Here is a 14,652-nt window from a genome sequence, read left to right on the forward strand (position 1 = left end):
CAAGGCCAGGCGAGTCTAGGATATGTGGGGACCGTTGAAGTGCTGCGGGTCGCCCCTTCTGGGAGTCACCAGGCCGATGAGACCAAGCACCCCACGGCTGGCGTCTGATCCGCTGAGTTGCCACCTCTGTGCTGTGCTCGGGGATCCGCCCTCCCGGTGATCCGATGTGTGGTCTTCCCACGTGTCATGCACCCGCAAATCCAATGGGGGAAGCGCGCTCTAGGCCGTAGGGGTGGTGGCTGATCCCCGGGCTCCCAGGTCCGCGCTGCTGTTCCAGCTCGACCCACGGTACCTGCTTCGGGTGCGGGTCTCAGGGTACGGGCCTCTGTCAGTGTCTTTTCGCTTGTCTGCGAGTGCCCTCTGCTTAATAAAGCCTCCGGTAGTAGGGCCCAATCTCGGCCGCTCCTCAAAATGGCGGGCGCGTCGCTCCCCACCGGCCTCCCGGCGCGGTCCCGTGTCTACAGGCCCCGACTGGGGGACTCCCACTCCCGCTTACCGCCTCTTAATTAAATGCTGGGTCGTCCAGGCAGCAAGCGGGTGTCCTACATGGCGTCATAGTCTCTCCTCTCCTGTGCACCGGGCCGGTGTCTCCGGCAGCTGCTCTGCCAGGCCGCAGCCCCAAGACGGGTCCCGCCGCATCGTCCTCTGGAGCAGATGGTGGTTTGCTCAGGCGGTCTTTGATCACCTCCCGGGTCCCGGGAGTAGCCGCTTCTTCCAGGCACCTTCCCCGGTACTTACAGCTGCTTCAGACGGCCCAGGGCTGGTGCTTTACCGGGCCGCCGACAGCACGATCTCACGACCTCTCCGTTGCAAGTGCCAATGAGATGGACATAACCATCATCCAAGTGCCAGAGAAGACCCCAAGCTTAGGATGAAGCAGGCAGACGCCATCCGTATGATAAGCACAAATGATACTACCAAGACACGTGGACCTCCACCCATGAGGCATTGATGTGGATACTGCGGCAGGGAAAAACAACCAAACCTCAATTGCCCCGCACACGGCCACACGTGCTACAATTGCGGAATAAGTATCCAATTTGCATTATTTGTAGTAGAGGAACCAAGAACAGAAGCTCTTGAGGGGCTACAATGCCAACGAGGCCAGTGTGACAGCTTTCCCTGACCAATCTAGCGCTGCCGGATCCATCTAAAACCTGACAACAAGAAAATTGACGGCTACAAGATTCAAGGAAGGATGAGGAAGAAGAGGCCTTTCTCATTTCGTTTACGAGGGAGTTGATACGTCACTGGAGACCGCAGCCCAAGTATGTCCTCCATATAGCCGGATCAGAAGCCAAAGCTGTCATCGATATAGGAGTATCAGTTAATGTCATGGGGGCCCATCAGTACCATTGTCTTAGACCCAGGCAGACACTTAGCCCCTCACACACCAAGATCTTCGCGTATGGATGCCAAACACCACTGCCTCTACAAGGACGCATGGCGGTGCAAGTAAAATCCAATGACCAGGAAGTCACGTTGACGTTCCACGTAACAGATAAGGAGATCAACACGCTAGTAAGGAGTCACACTGCCGAAGACTTGGGTCTTGCGTCATTTGGCCAAAATGTGAAGGCACACCAGTTTGATGATCTACTGGACCGATTTCCTAGGCTGTTCAGCAGACTAGGATGCTATAAGGCCCCACCAAGCCACACATCGATCCTTCTGACACGCTAGTGGCACTGCGCCAGCCCAATGTGTACCTCCACCTCCGGCCATTGGTAGAGCAGAAGCTCAAGAAACAAGGTGTGATTGAGAAGCTGTCGGGCAACGCCCTGGATCTCCATGATGGTGATTGCAGAAAAGCAGAAACAACCTGGAAAAATATGCCTCTGCATCAATTTACGCATCCCGAACCGTGCCATCAAACGGGAATGCCACATTACACCGAGCATGGATGATGATATAGGTGATGTGAACTGTTAACGGTGGTTCTCAAAACTGGACTTGAACGCAGGATACCACCGGCTGCTCCTGGCCAAAGGGAGCCGATACATCACACCATTCAATACTTACCTGGAGCTGCGTCTGTACAAGCAGTTAAACTTGGGCACATCATCGGCAGCTGAAGTTTTTCAGAATGTGATTAGGGAGACACTATCTGGACTGCAAGGTCTTTTGAATGTCAGTGATAACATCCTTATCCACTCTGCGACAGTTGCTTAACACCACAAGCACCTATGAGCCACACTGAAACACCTTTGGGAGCACAGTATAACATTGCACAAAGAGAAGTGCTCATTCTTCCAACCATCCATTGAGTTCTTTGGCTATGTGTTCAACCAAGAGGGGTGCAAGTCGACCCACGCAAATTCCAAGCCATCAATCGAGCCCCTGCACCTACAACTGTATCAGAAGTATGTAGCTTCCTCTGGATGGCCACATACTGTTTCAGATTTATCCCAAGCCTAGCGACCCTAGCAGAACCACTGAGAGCCCTGACTAAAGTGGACACAAGACAGATATGGAGCCAAAAGGAAGTAGATGTCTTTTAGAAGATTAAAGATGCCCTCCTCACCAACACCACCATGGCGTACTTTGACCCTGAGAAACCAACAGAGCTGCTGGTGGATGCAATTCCAGTGGGGCTAGGAGCAGTCTTCACTCAGGAACTCTAACCCGGCAGACGGGCAATGCTGGCGTTCGCTAGTAAAGCACTGATGCCGACCAAAACACACTGTGCCCAGATTAAAAGGAAAGAGCTGGCAATCGAGTGGGTAGTCGACATTTTCACCTGTGCCCGAGCAGCCTGCCCTTCGAAATCATTACACATCACCAGCCTATCATACCACTGTTTCGAGGATCTGTTCCACATCCACCACCACGGATTGAGAGGTGGGCTATTTAACTACAAAACTACAGAATGGAAGTAGCATATTGACCCGGGGCAAAGATCCTGACAAAACACCAACCCAAGATATCCAGCATGGACGCCATAAGAATAAGATCTGCAGGAAACTCGCGCTTTGTGCACACAGAGCAATGCACGCATGAGCCAAAGGCAGCAAGCGAAAACACAAACGATCTCGCCTGGGGATATGGTAGTCATCAGAGACCGCCGACCAGGGTGGAATTTCAGAACACCTTACGGACCAGGAGCATGGACATGCTGAGGGTTGATGGAACCATGTTTACAGCAAACAAGGAGGAAAATAGTCTCAAGGAACATCTTGTAGTTCCAAACAACTGACGCTGCAAATAAACAGACATCTCACAGGGAAGACCTGGATAAAGCCAGCTGGCCCGAAGCTAAACAATATGATTAGACTTTTCCCAGCAATAGAGAGCGTAGCCACGTGTGCGGAGACAATAGACTGGACGAGGACACACAAACCACTCAGGTCGCTAAAGGATTGCCGAGTCGCTCACAAAACCGGCGGTTCAACTTCCAGCCAAATCCCCAAGTCAGCAGATCAGAGACTCTGTGTGTAAAACTTGATAAACTATCCAGAACTTAGTTGAGAAAGGATGTGGTGAGCCTCCCAGGGCTCACTCAACCTCCCCTCACCTGAATATGCACCAAATACATCCTCTGGCCAGACGTGGACACAGGCTATAAAATAAAGGGGCGTAGACCGCACATGGTCTTACTGCCGCACCTCATGACCCTATGTGCGTGTACGTTCTGTGGGCTGGGATAGCTGTGCAGGCCTGATCAGCAGGCCCCTCTATCATCCAGAGGGTACTCCGCAACATATACGACCTTGGTGATTAGACTTAGGAAGAAAAAAAACCCTCTTTTTTGGAAGAAGCAATTAAAAATAGAAAATATACAGAAAAGTATGGATGTTTTCAATGTATCCACATTATAATTGTACAGAAATATTTGTAACGTCTGAACTTTTTTTACTGAACGGTGATCCAGCTTGAGAAATCAAACCAAAAATTAGATAAGATTTATTAAGCTCTTGCAAAAAGTGTGTGTGGGGGAGAGAGGTCAGTCAGTAAAGTGCAAACATTTGCCGTTTCTGATGGGCAGACTCATTAAGCGAACCAAGCTGATACCAAACGGATTTGCAAGTCCACGTGCCTCTGTACTATAGCCATTACAGATGTTTATTTCAAGTACAATAACCATGGCCGCACTGGCCATACCGGGCGTCTGACGTTTCCCTGGGAGACTGGAAGGGTAGGGGACAGTTTTGTTACTAGAGGCCGGTTTTGCAGCGGTGCTGCATTATCGGCCCGTAGTAGCAAGCCAGCATAATCCACTCACTTTCGTTTCCAGACTCCCGGGGCCAGCCAGTGCTTCACACTTGCAACCCCCCCACCCACATCCACCCCCAGCCACCCACCACCAAAACTCCTCTTGTAATAATCAGGCTCGCTCACTACGCACTGTGCGGGGGCCAGTATGAATAAATTGCCACGGCTTCTTTGGGTTCCCAATCCAGCCTTGACTACTACAGCTTGCATATTAGCCTTTGGTCCATCTACTGACCGCTCCACTGAGGCTGCTGAAGTGCTGTGAGCTCTAGGCCAGCAGTGGAGCACGAAACAGAGACACACATTCGCCCAAATCTCTTATTACCAGAGTCCCCAGACTGACGACACTGGTGATGGCTGTGGGATGTTTTAAGTGTAAGGACAGTTCAGTTACAAAAAGGTGCTGCACAGGGTTGTTTCCACGTTGACACTACAGTTGCAAACTGTCACAATTCTGAAGCGCTCCAGTTGTGCAAAAGTAAAGAAAATGTGCAACTTAGGTCAGACTATATAACTTTCGCTGTCAAAACCAAAGATACTTACCCAAAACAACAGTTTTACAGCTGTGGATCTTTTATGCAAGCATGTCTGAGGTCACTTTAACACCCCCAGGTATTAATACTCCAAAATCAACAACAGCCTCTCCACTGGGAAGAAACAACATTCAAAGGTTTCATATTTTCCACACTCATTGGTTCATAGCTGATTAAATCAAACTGTTGCTCTATATGCATATTCTGAACTTTTATATTAGCACTAATAGAAAAAACAAGCCAAAAAAAAAACATGCACGCGATTCGTTCTTTAAAATGACATGCAGAAGTAGCACAAAAATCCTAAGGATTTATAAAAAAAAAGAAAGTTAAGAAAATAATGTCTGAGCATATTTCATTGGTGATATATCTTACCTTTTCAACAGGGAGGAGTGTTTGTAGTAGCCGTACTGTTAGAAGGGAAATGCTTAGGAATGCTGTCCTGTGGTGCACCAGCAGCGGTTCGGGCTGCTCGGAACTTGCATTACTTTTATGGTAGTATAAGCTTTCGCCCAATGAATCCAGAGACACAAGCAGCTTCCCTCTCTGTGAAAAAAGGTAAAGCAATCACACAAACGTCATCAGTTGTCCTTTCCTAACCTCTGATATACTTTGAAATACTTGTACAGTTCATTTAAAGGCATTTACATTTAATTGTATGTTAGAAAAAAACAATCTACAGTTCTTCCTTTCACACTCCCCGTACCGCAGCAATATTCTTTTCTTTTTTTTTTCCCCCCTCATTCGCCTCCAACCCCAGCCAACTTGGAGATCAGGAGGTCGCCACTGTTACTCAATTAAGAGAAGTAGGCCTTGAGGTAGCACCCCTCCTCTCTGTCGCCCGCCTACCAGTAGCAAACCAACTTCCTTCCTGTTGCTGACCTCTCTGAGAGGGTGGTCTCGCTCTCTACTGATTACTTAAAACCGAAGACCGTTGCTGGTGGCCCACCTTAGATCGAAACTGGAGCCCAAAAGGATGTAGCGAGACCCAGCACAGTCCGAGAGCTTCCCATGAGGCTTAATCATAGGATGAAAGTGGTTATATGGATAATCTTATCAAAACATAACAGTTATAGCTATTTAAACTAAAGTCCAATTTAACAGGCAATCCCAAATGGCTCTCTTCTTACTGTTTTTTAATCTGGTCAAATCTGTCTTAGATGTTTTATACAAGGAGGATAGCCAGTCAGAGTGTGTAGGGGGGGTAAGGCCTCAGCCCATCTCTTGCATATTTCCCGTCTGGCCAGCAATATGGCATAAAATAGAAAACCTCTCTTCGGGCCGGTTATTTCACTCAATATGCCGAAAATAATAAGTCTAAGGGAAATTTGTACTGGATATCCTAAGATAGTCGTTAAGGAGTTCCTGACTTTTTCCCAAAATTCAGAAATGGCTGGGCAGGCCCAGAACATATGTATATCAGGAGCATTTTCCATGTCACATTTTTTACAACTAGCAGGTGGACCATTGGTCATTTTAGAAAGTCTCGCCCGGGATAGGTAAGCCCTATGTGTGGTGAAGTAATGGTTTCTTCTCAACCAAGCTGGCTTTACAACTGAAAACAAGGTGTTATAAGAAGTTTGCCACAGATCTACCCAATCTATCTCCGGGATGGATTCTTCCCACAACTCGCCGGCTTATCTAAAATCCCCATCTATGGACTCTTCGATTGCCCAATAAAAGAATGATACCTCTTTCTTCCCTGCTAGCTTCTGTACTAAATGTTCTTCCAGTGTATTCCCCAGGCCTATTGGTTTTTTAAGGTTCTGAGACCAGCTTTTCAATTGTAAGTATTTAAATCTGGACATACCCTCCTCCAATTTTTCATTAAGTGATGCCCAAGGCAAGAGAGAGCCTTCTACAGCTAAGTCTCCCCATACTAAAAACCCTGCTGTTTTTAAAGGGAGGGCCAGCATATCTTTCAGGCAGCTTGGCGCCCCCGGGCTATCCCACAATGGAGCCAACCTTGAATGGTATTCTAGGCCTGTTAGTTTTTTGATTCTGGCCCATATTTGTGCCGCGCTCCATAAGACTTTCAGCCTTACTTTCTTGAAGAATGTTTTGTCTCCATATTTAAAAAGAAAGCCTTCATGTGGAAGCCCCACTTGTTCCAACATAGCCAAAAACATTTTCCCTCTACTTGATGAATCTGGAGATTTTAACAACATTCTTGAATGCATTAGCCGGAAAGCCCAGGTGTAATATTGTATATCTGGGAGTGCGAGACCACCTTTTTCCCTTCTCCGTCTTAACTTTTTCCAAGATATCCTAGTTGCTTTATAGGCCCACACAAATGAGTTGATAGATTGCTGAAGTTTATCAATTATTTGTTTCTCAAAATGTAATGGAATGGTGTGGAACAGGAATGTTGCTTTTGGTAGGATTGTCATTTTTATCAAATTAACTCTACCCAAGATGGTCAGAGGAAGGTGGGCCCAAGATTTCATTAGTTTTTGGCTCTCTCGATCTTCAGCCCCAAATACCGCATCATGTCTTTGGTTTGATGTCGACAGTCCAGCAGGTTCCAAGTCATGATTTCGGTCTTCTCTGCATTGACCTCATAACCTGAGACTCGACCGAAATCCCTTGCTAAACTGATGACATGAGGAAAAGATGACTCTCGGTCCGACGAAAGGATTAGAATATCGTCGGCATATAGGGCTACCTTCCTCTCCCATGCTCCACTCTTAAATGGTAAGATAGCGGTCTTCTCCCTAAGACGCTGAGCAAATGGCTCTATATACAAGTCGAAGAGGAGGGGGAGGGGGGGCAGCCCTGTCTAGTTCCTCTGTTGATTCTGAAGGATCTAGTCAGTTTTCCATTAATCACCAGCCTTGCCGAAGGATCACTATAAATGAGACTAATGGTTCAGCGGAATTTAGGCCCAAAATTAAACTTCAAGAACGGCAGCAAGATAGTTCCAGTTGACCCTGTCAAATGCTTTAGTTGCATCCAACGTCATTGCTGCCAGAGGAAGTGAAAAAGTAGAGGCGAAATCAATCGCACCTATAAGATCGTGCGTGAGGTCAAAAAGATTTCTATCTCTCAAAAAACCCTTTTGATCGGTATGCAGCAAGTTCCCTGCTACTGCGCCCAGCCTGTCAGCCAATATCCTGGTAAATACCTTATAATCCGAGTTTAAAAGCGAAATAGGTCTATATGACCCACATTTTGTAGAGGGTTTGCCTGGTTTTAAAATCAATGTTATGTTAGCTTCACCCCACGAGGTAGGAGGTTTAACACCTTCAACTAAAATTTTATTGAATATAGTTGTCATGAATGGGATTATCGCCTCTCCCAAGTTTTTATATAGTTCTGCAGGAAGGCCATCAGGCCCTGCAGCCTTACCTGCCTTACAAACAAGAAGTGCCTGCCTGACCTCCTGTTGTGATATTTCGGCTTCTAGGTTCTCTCGTTGGGTAGACTCCAAGGAAGTGAGATGAATCGGATTTAGCTATTCCCATGCAAGTGTACTATCTATATCCTTATCCTCATTATATAACTCCTTGAAAAAAGTGTGGAAGGCTTCTCCTATCTCTTCTTCCTTGATTGTTGATGTATTAGTGTGCGCGTTATCTATTTGTTTTATAAGATTCCGCACTCTATCAGTTTTAGCCTTCCAGGGTAATAATCTTCCGGCCCCCTCACCATATTCAAAGTGAGCGAGCTTGCTCACCTCCCATCTATTGGCAATGCTGGTCTGAATTGTATTATCCAATAGGGCTTTCAAGGATTCCAATTTGGCAACTAGTGTTTGACGAATATCTTGATCGATTTCATTAATCTTATTCTCCACCTCCTTCATTTTGCGCTCAGTAGATGCAATTTCCTCCCTGTACTGCCTATTTTTGTAAGAAGTCCTGTTTGTTACTAAGCCTCTCAAAAAAGACTTCAGGGCATCCCATACCACTAAAGGTTTTGCTGTTCCTATATTGATATTTAAAAAGGATATTGTCTCCTGAGATAAGTAACTGGTTTCAACTTCATCTAGGAGGAGTGTGCGATCAAATGTCCATGCCCTCTGTTGTTCCTTTCCTGCAAGATCTAAGTCCATCCATACGGCCGCATGGTCCGAAAGATGGGGGGTCAGACAGCCTATATCTTTGATGTTACCTCCTAAATCATTGCTAATCAGGATATAATCAATCCTTGATTTGTGTCTATATTTTTTATTGTAGAAAGACACCCCCAATTGAGTGCCTGATCTTTCCCTCCAAATATCAAATAACGCATTTTGCCTCATCATCATCTTTAGGTATGCCCTAGATTTAGACAAGGCATTGGCCCTACTACTTGGGTATTTATCCAAATTTGGATTCAATACTATATTGAATTCCCCGGCTAAGATTATCGTATCGGGGAACCCCAGGAGATTTATTAAAAAATAGTTTTTAATGTTGAGGGATCATGCTGATTAGGGCCGTAGTACCCTACTACTGTAATCAGTGAACTTTCAACAGATAACTTGGCTATGACCCACCTACCGCTTGCGTCTGTCATGACATTCAGGAGGCCAGCATTTGCTTGTTTTTTTATTAAAATAGCAACACCCCTAACATTGGCAGATTGACAGGAGCTAACACAATGTTCCACCCACCTGAGCTTCCCAAAACTCCCACTGATTTCATCCTTCAGGAGGTGTGTTTCCTGCAAGATGATTATCTGTGCAGGTGAATCTTTTAGATATTGGAAAAAAAATTCCCTCCTACTTTTAACTCGGAAGCTGTTAACGTTCCAAGATAAACATTGGAACATTCTCATGGAGGATTAAAAGACCGAACCTTGAATCTACACAAACCTACAGAAACAATCGTGAATAAAAAGCATCTAAGTTAGAAGACGAATGAGATTTTTCTTTTTTTTTCCTTTTACCCCTCTGCTCCCCCACCCGTGCTGCCCCTTCCCCACCCTTGATCCCCTCCCACTCCTCCCTGGAGAGCCCTACCCCCATTTACCTGGACAGGTCCAGATTCTGCCTGCTGGTATGCCCTACTCTGCCCTACTCTTGTCTTTTGCTATTATTAGTGCTGTGTATGTGAATTTGTCCCATTTAAAGCCATAGTTAGCATATTTTATCTACTGTAACCTAGTGTATCCTAGTGTATGCAATGTGTGTAAACTTATAAAGTTTCTTGTCGCGACCGGGTCTCTGCATCTCAATCTCTCGTTGGTATGAAGAATCATATACTTTTAAAGGGAGAAGAAAGAAGAAGAAAGATTATTTTAGGTTTTTCACAAGCTCTTCCGCCTCCTGCACCGTTTTCACCTTATACATTTTGTTGCTGAACATGATTTTCAGTTGTGCTGGGAATTTAAGTTGGACGACAGCTCCTAATTTCTTGAAGTCCTCCATTTTTTTTCCCAACTTCCATTGTCGATCCAAAGTGACACGTGAGAGATCCGACCTGATCTCAAAAGCAAAGTCTCTCGGTTTCAGTGATTTCTGTTTAAGGGCAGCTGTTAGTATTCTCTCTGATAAGGAAAAGGTCAAGAAATTGATTAAAATGTTCCTCTGTTTTGTTCGGTTGGGGTGTCTCCTGAAGGGATCTCTATGAATTCTTTGTATATCCCTCTTCAGATCTTCTTCCGATTCCTCGATCTGAACCGCGTCTTTGATGAGGGCCACAATGAAAGATTTAAGATCCTCTCCCTCTTTTCCTTCGGTACATTTAGGAGGTGCAATTTATTACATCTGGAATTATTCTCCAGCGACTCCAATCTGTCTCGGAGCACCGCCTCGTCTTTCTTAAGTGATGAGATATCAGCTTTGACTGCTCCCAGATCTTCTTTAAACTCCTCCACAGAATTCTCTAAAACCACCGTCCTTGAGCTTAGGAGGTCAAGTTTTTCTCAAGTGATTCACAGAAGAGTCTAATCTCTCCTTGGTTCGACTCCGAGACAGCAAACCCTTTTTTGATATCAGATGACATTGTGAGAAATAGCTTTTCTAAGGAGCCCCCCAAAGGGGTTTCTCCCTCCGGGATTCCCCCCAATTCCAAGTTGTTCTTATCTTTATGATTCTCGCTACCAATATCTCCTGTGTCCTCTACCAAAGAATTTCCTCCTCCAGTGTGCTTCACTGGCACCCCTGAGCTCATAGCCGCGCTCTCCTCTGAGACTTCTAAAATTTCAGAATCTTTTGGCTGATTGGATTGCTTGGCTGGTTGCTCAGCTGATTTGGAGGGGTTTGGGGATGCAACGAGCGAAGGCACAGAGGCAGAGCTAGAGTAGAGGGAGGGTGAGGGCGAGGGGATTCCTGAATCCATGTCCAAGTGAAAAGGAAACTGTCTTGCTGTTCCTACCTGCCCAGAGACTTCCCTGAGAACTTCTCCTTGTTTTACCACATCTAAAACCTGCGGATGAACTTTAAAATACGATCTCAACGATGGGGTAACTCTCACTTTGGCGTCTGCAGGGAAGCCCCTCTTTCTACTAATTTTTGCGCCCTTACCTTTGTACTCCCGATAGGGAGTGGAACTCTCTTCAATACTGCCCTCAGGCCTTTTAACTGATGTCTCTCTATTATCTAGGGGCGACTTGTTGGTTTCTTTACAGGGTTTCCCTACTCTAGTCTCCTGTACCTCAGACTCTCGTGCTGCCCCACGTTACCTGCCTTTTTTTTACTAACTTATTTTTAGGAGTTTTACCCGTTTCTTTAAACTTGTTCTCCTGCATATTTTTGTTAGGCTGCGCTGGATTAATGGCTGCGGAATCCCCCTTCCGGCTTGTTTGTCTTAGACAATAAGGTGGTGGTGAAGGCTTACCAGATTTAGAGATCTCCCGGTTACCCTCGTCTCTTTTTTCCTGGCATCCCAATACCTCACAATCCTCCCGGTCCTCGCCGTACTCTGTCAACCGCTTTGAAGCCGTCGGGTACAATCCGCTCCTCTCCGCAGTCAATTCCTCTCCTGTTGCTCTCCTCGTCCCCTCGGCTTCAACCTTCCTCTCCAGTGTGGAGGCAGCTGCAGCAGCCGCTCTCCTTGTGCTGCCTCTGCCAGTAACTCTCCCGGATACGCTTCGGGAGAGACAGCCTCGAAGGAGACCGTGAGCAGCAATCCTCCCGCCCCTCCTCAATTACAGGGCAGCCAGAAAACAGCGCGGGAGGTCCGCAGATATTTCTACGCACATCCCGGGTGAATTTTCGCAGGTATAGAACTTTATATCTTTATAAAAAGCCCACATACAGCTTACTACATACTGCATGAAGGCAGAGCAGGACTGCTACCGACTTCGGCAAGCGACCGCTCAGCTCACGACCGCCATGTTCTCCCGTACCGCAGCAATATTGTCTCATAGTTCACTTTACAAAATCCTGTCACTTTGCAGGCAGAAAATAGTAAAACACCAGTCTCTGTGCTAAAAGAAAAAGCAGCAATTTGTGATAAGATACAGATATTTCATTTCTGTCTTTGAACGCACAAAACATGTGACAAGCTAAAAACTAAATTTAAAGTCATCTTTATTGCTCAATCACCTTCTAAAATCCAGCATTGTAATTTTGGGGTGCTGGAGCACCACCCACACTCATATTTCTAGCACCTATGATATCACATTACTTTTGCAGGAAGGCATTAGCTGCCTACGAGTGCTGCGAGATGGCAGGAAAGTTACAAGTAAAACAGGTACAAGTTTTTAAGAATCATAGCTTTCTAGAATATCACCAATAGAGGGTATGAGACTTTTCAATATTATGCATATGTAGAAGATCCGATGCAGGAAACGTCTTTGCAAGGACTGGAGGAGATACATAATTGACGATACTACATCAGCAAGTCACGGCATAAGTAGAAACAGAAAGACACATAAAAAGTGCACAACTCTAAATGAAATTTCTCACGACTGTGCTTATCTCTCAGGCTAGTCACTTAATAAAAAAAAATTTCAGACAAGCATTATCCTCATCTTACCAGTTCTTGCCCAATTAGGCTACTATCCTCCCAGACGTCGTCGGACAGTGCTTCACCAATGAGCAGCATGTTCTCAGTAAGCAATTCCAATACTTGCATAGTCGTCTTTCTGCTGCCTGCATTTTCAAATGAAAAGAACATAATAACAAAAAAGATCAAATGTACTTACATTTTATTCATGACTTATGTCAACCTTGCTTGGACTGCAACAAGTGCTAGACAATACCAGTAGGTTCACCAATCAGTTAGATTCTTCAAAATGGTTAACACCTCCAGTGCACCTATTTTCTTTGAACTAGGTGACATATCCCACTAGCTGATTTTTGGAAAACTATTCCATTTTGGGCCAGTACAGAGTCTGTGAAAAGGTGGGAACATTCTCCCAAGTAGTGTCTCCAACAACACTCCACTGAAAATGTTTACTACCAAAAGGTATTATACCAAAAAGTATTTTCTCCTAATTATAGGACTATTATCCGGCAGTTATGGATAGTTGTGTGTATAAGCTTTTGAGGAATGCAGCAGGAGCCTTGGATTCTGAGCACCAGGCAAACTACTTAGTTTGAAGCCTTGAAGGAGCAATATGATGCAACTTCTCCCTGAAGGATGGTTGATGTAAGAACCTTGGAAGAATTTACTTTCTTCTAGCTGCTTTAGGAGGTGCAGTGATCTGACTGGGTGACTAAAAGCGCATAGATGTCTTATATTGTAGCCTTCAAGTACTTTAGGTTTAAAACAGAGATGATTTCTGAGGAGATCTGAGAAACAGTCAGGCAAAGACTTTAGAGCCTTGACTATCAATATGTGTCATGTGTGGTAGGGATTTGACACCAGCCTTGAAAGGAAGGATATCCTGTAATTACAAGGTTCTCCCCATAATAGGAAACATTAGAACTATTTGTGACCTCATCACAGGACAAATAACAACAAAGAGTGAGCAAGGAAAAGTATGGGGAACGTCCTTCTCCCTGGATAATCTATAAACAACAACGTGGACAGACCCTGTGAAGGATCCAAATGAAAGGACGGCACACTGTCCTTCACAAGAATGAAAAAAAAACGTTTGTTTTGTTTTGTTTTTTTAGAAGAGCTCTCACCCACCAACCTAGTTGGTGGCATGCTTCATCATCGGGTTCACAGCTTGGCTGCCGAGTGCAGCCCAGCTACACTGCGACACCTGAACTACAGCGGAGTGACTGAAAAAAGGGGTGATGTGATTTAAAAGTACCTCTAGAATACACAATAACTAATTTTATTCTTGAGTTTCTAGGGCACAGTTAAAAACAATACAGGGATATTGTGAAGATAGAATTAGTCTTCCTTATCCCACTTACAGTAGGTCGACATGTTTCAGCCTCAACAAAGGTGCAGAGGCTTTCTTCAGGACCGGAAAAAGTGAAGAAAGTGAAGTGAAGCACACACGCTAAGGTGTGCTGTGGTGCAGTGAAGTTACTGTACTTACTGTTCCCAATGACAGTAAACTGATAAGAGCTACAAAGGTTATGTAGCTATAATGATCCCGGAGGGGGGCGGACTCCTGTAGTCACACATTCATCAAGGATATCCACCGCCTGCGATATCTACTGCTGTCCTTCTCGGGATCCCGGAGATGCATCACAGGACAGCCAGTCACCAATCTCATCAAACCACTGGAAGGCAAGACTTCGGGGTGCTGTAAATAGTCAAAGCGCTGAGAACAATGCTAAGGGCTAGCAACCCTTTGAGAGACTTGCTTTCTGGAGGGAGGCTCCTTTCATAACAAATATTGGTTCAGAGCCATTGCGTCATATGTTCTCAAATGCGGATCACATGGGTGGACCTCATGGGACAATTATAATACATTGTTCCCATACGTGCAAACAGCAAAAGTTTCTTTCTTACTATTTAGAATTCAATAGCTAAAACAACTGCAAGAGATTTATGGGATAAATTAAATCACTACCACCAAGGCAGGGCTGAAATGCCACATCACAACAGAAGTAAAAAGTTACAACAGAAGG

General features: G+C 45.4%; 1 protein-coding gene across 4 annotated transcripts in view; it reads right to left on the minus strand.

The window, feature by feature from the left end:
- RTTN (rotatin) overlaps positions 1–14,652 on the minus strand; it is a 1,165,399-nt gene that overhangs the window by 993,359 nt on the left and 157,388 nt on the right. For all 4 annotated transcript variants that reach the window (XR_014961587.1, XM_085605903.1, XM_085605904.1 and 1 more), the window contains exons 11-12: positions 12,653–12,768; positions 5,121–5,291 (exon numbers count right to left, since the gene is read on the minus strand). Coding sequence is in view for 3 of the 4 variants with exons in the window: in XM_085605903.1 (XP_085462029.1) it covers positions 5,121–5,291; positions 12,653–12,768 (287 nt within the window). In the remaining variant the exon portion in view is untranslated. The remainder of the gene's footprint in view (positions 1–5,120; positions 5,292–12,652; positions 12,769–14,652) is intronic.

The sequence above is a fragment of the Triturus cristatus genome, chromosome 5_1 (assembly GCF_964204655.1).
Source record: "Triturus cristatus chromosome 5_1, aTriCri1.1, whole genome shotgun sequence".
NCBI lineage: Eukaryota > Metazoa > Chordata > Amphibia > Caudata > Salamandridae > Triturus > Triturus cristatus.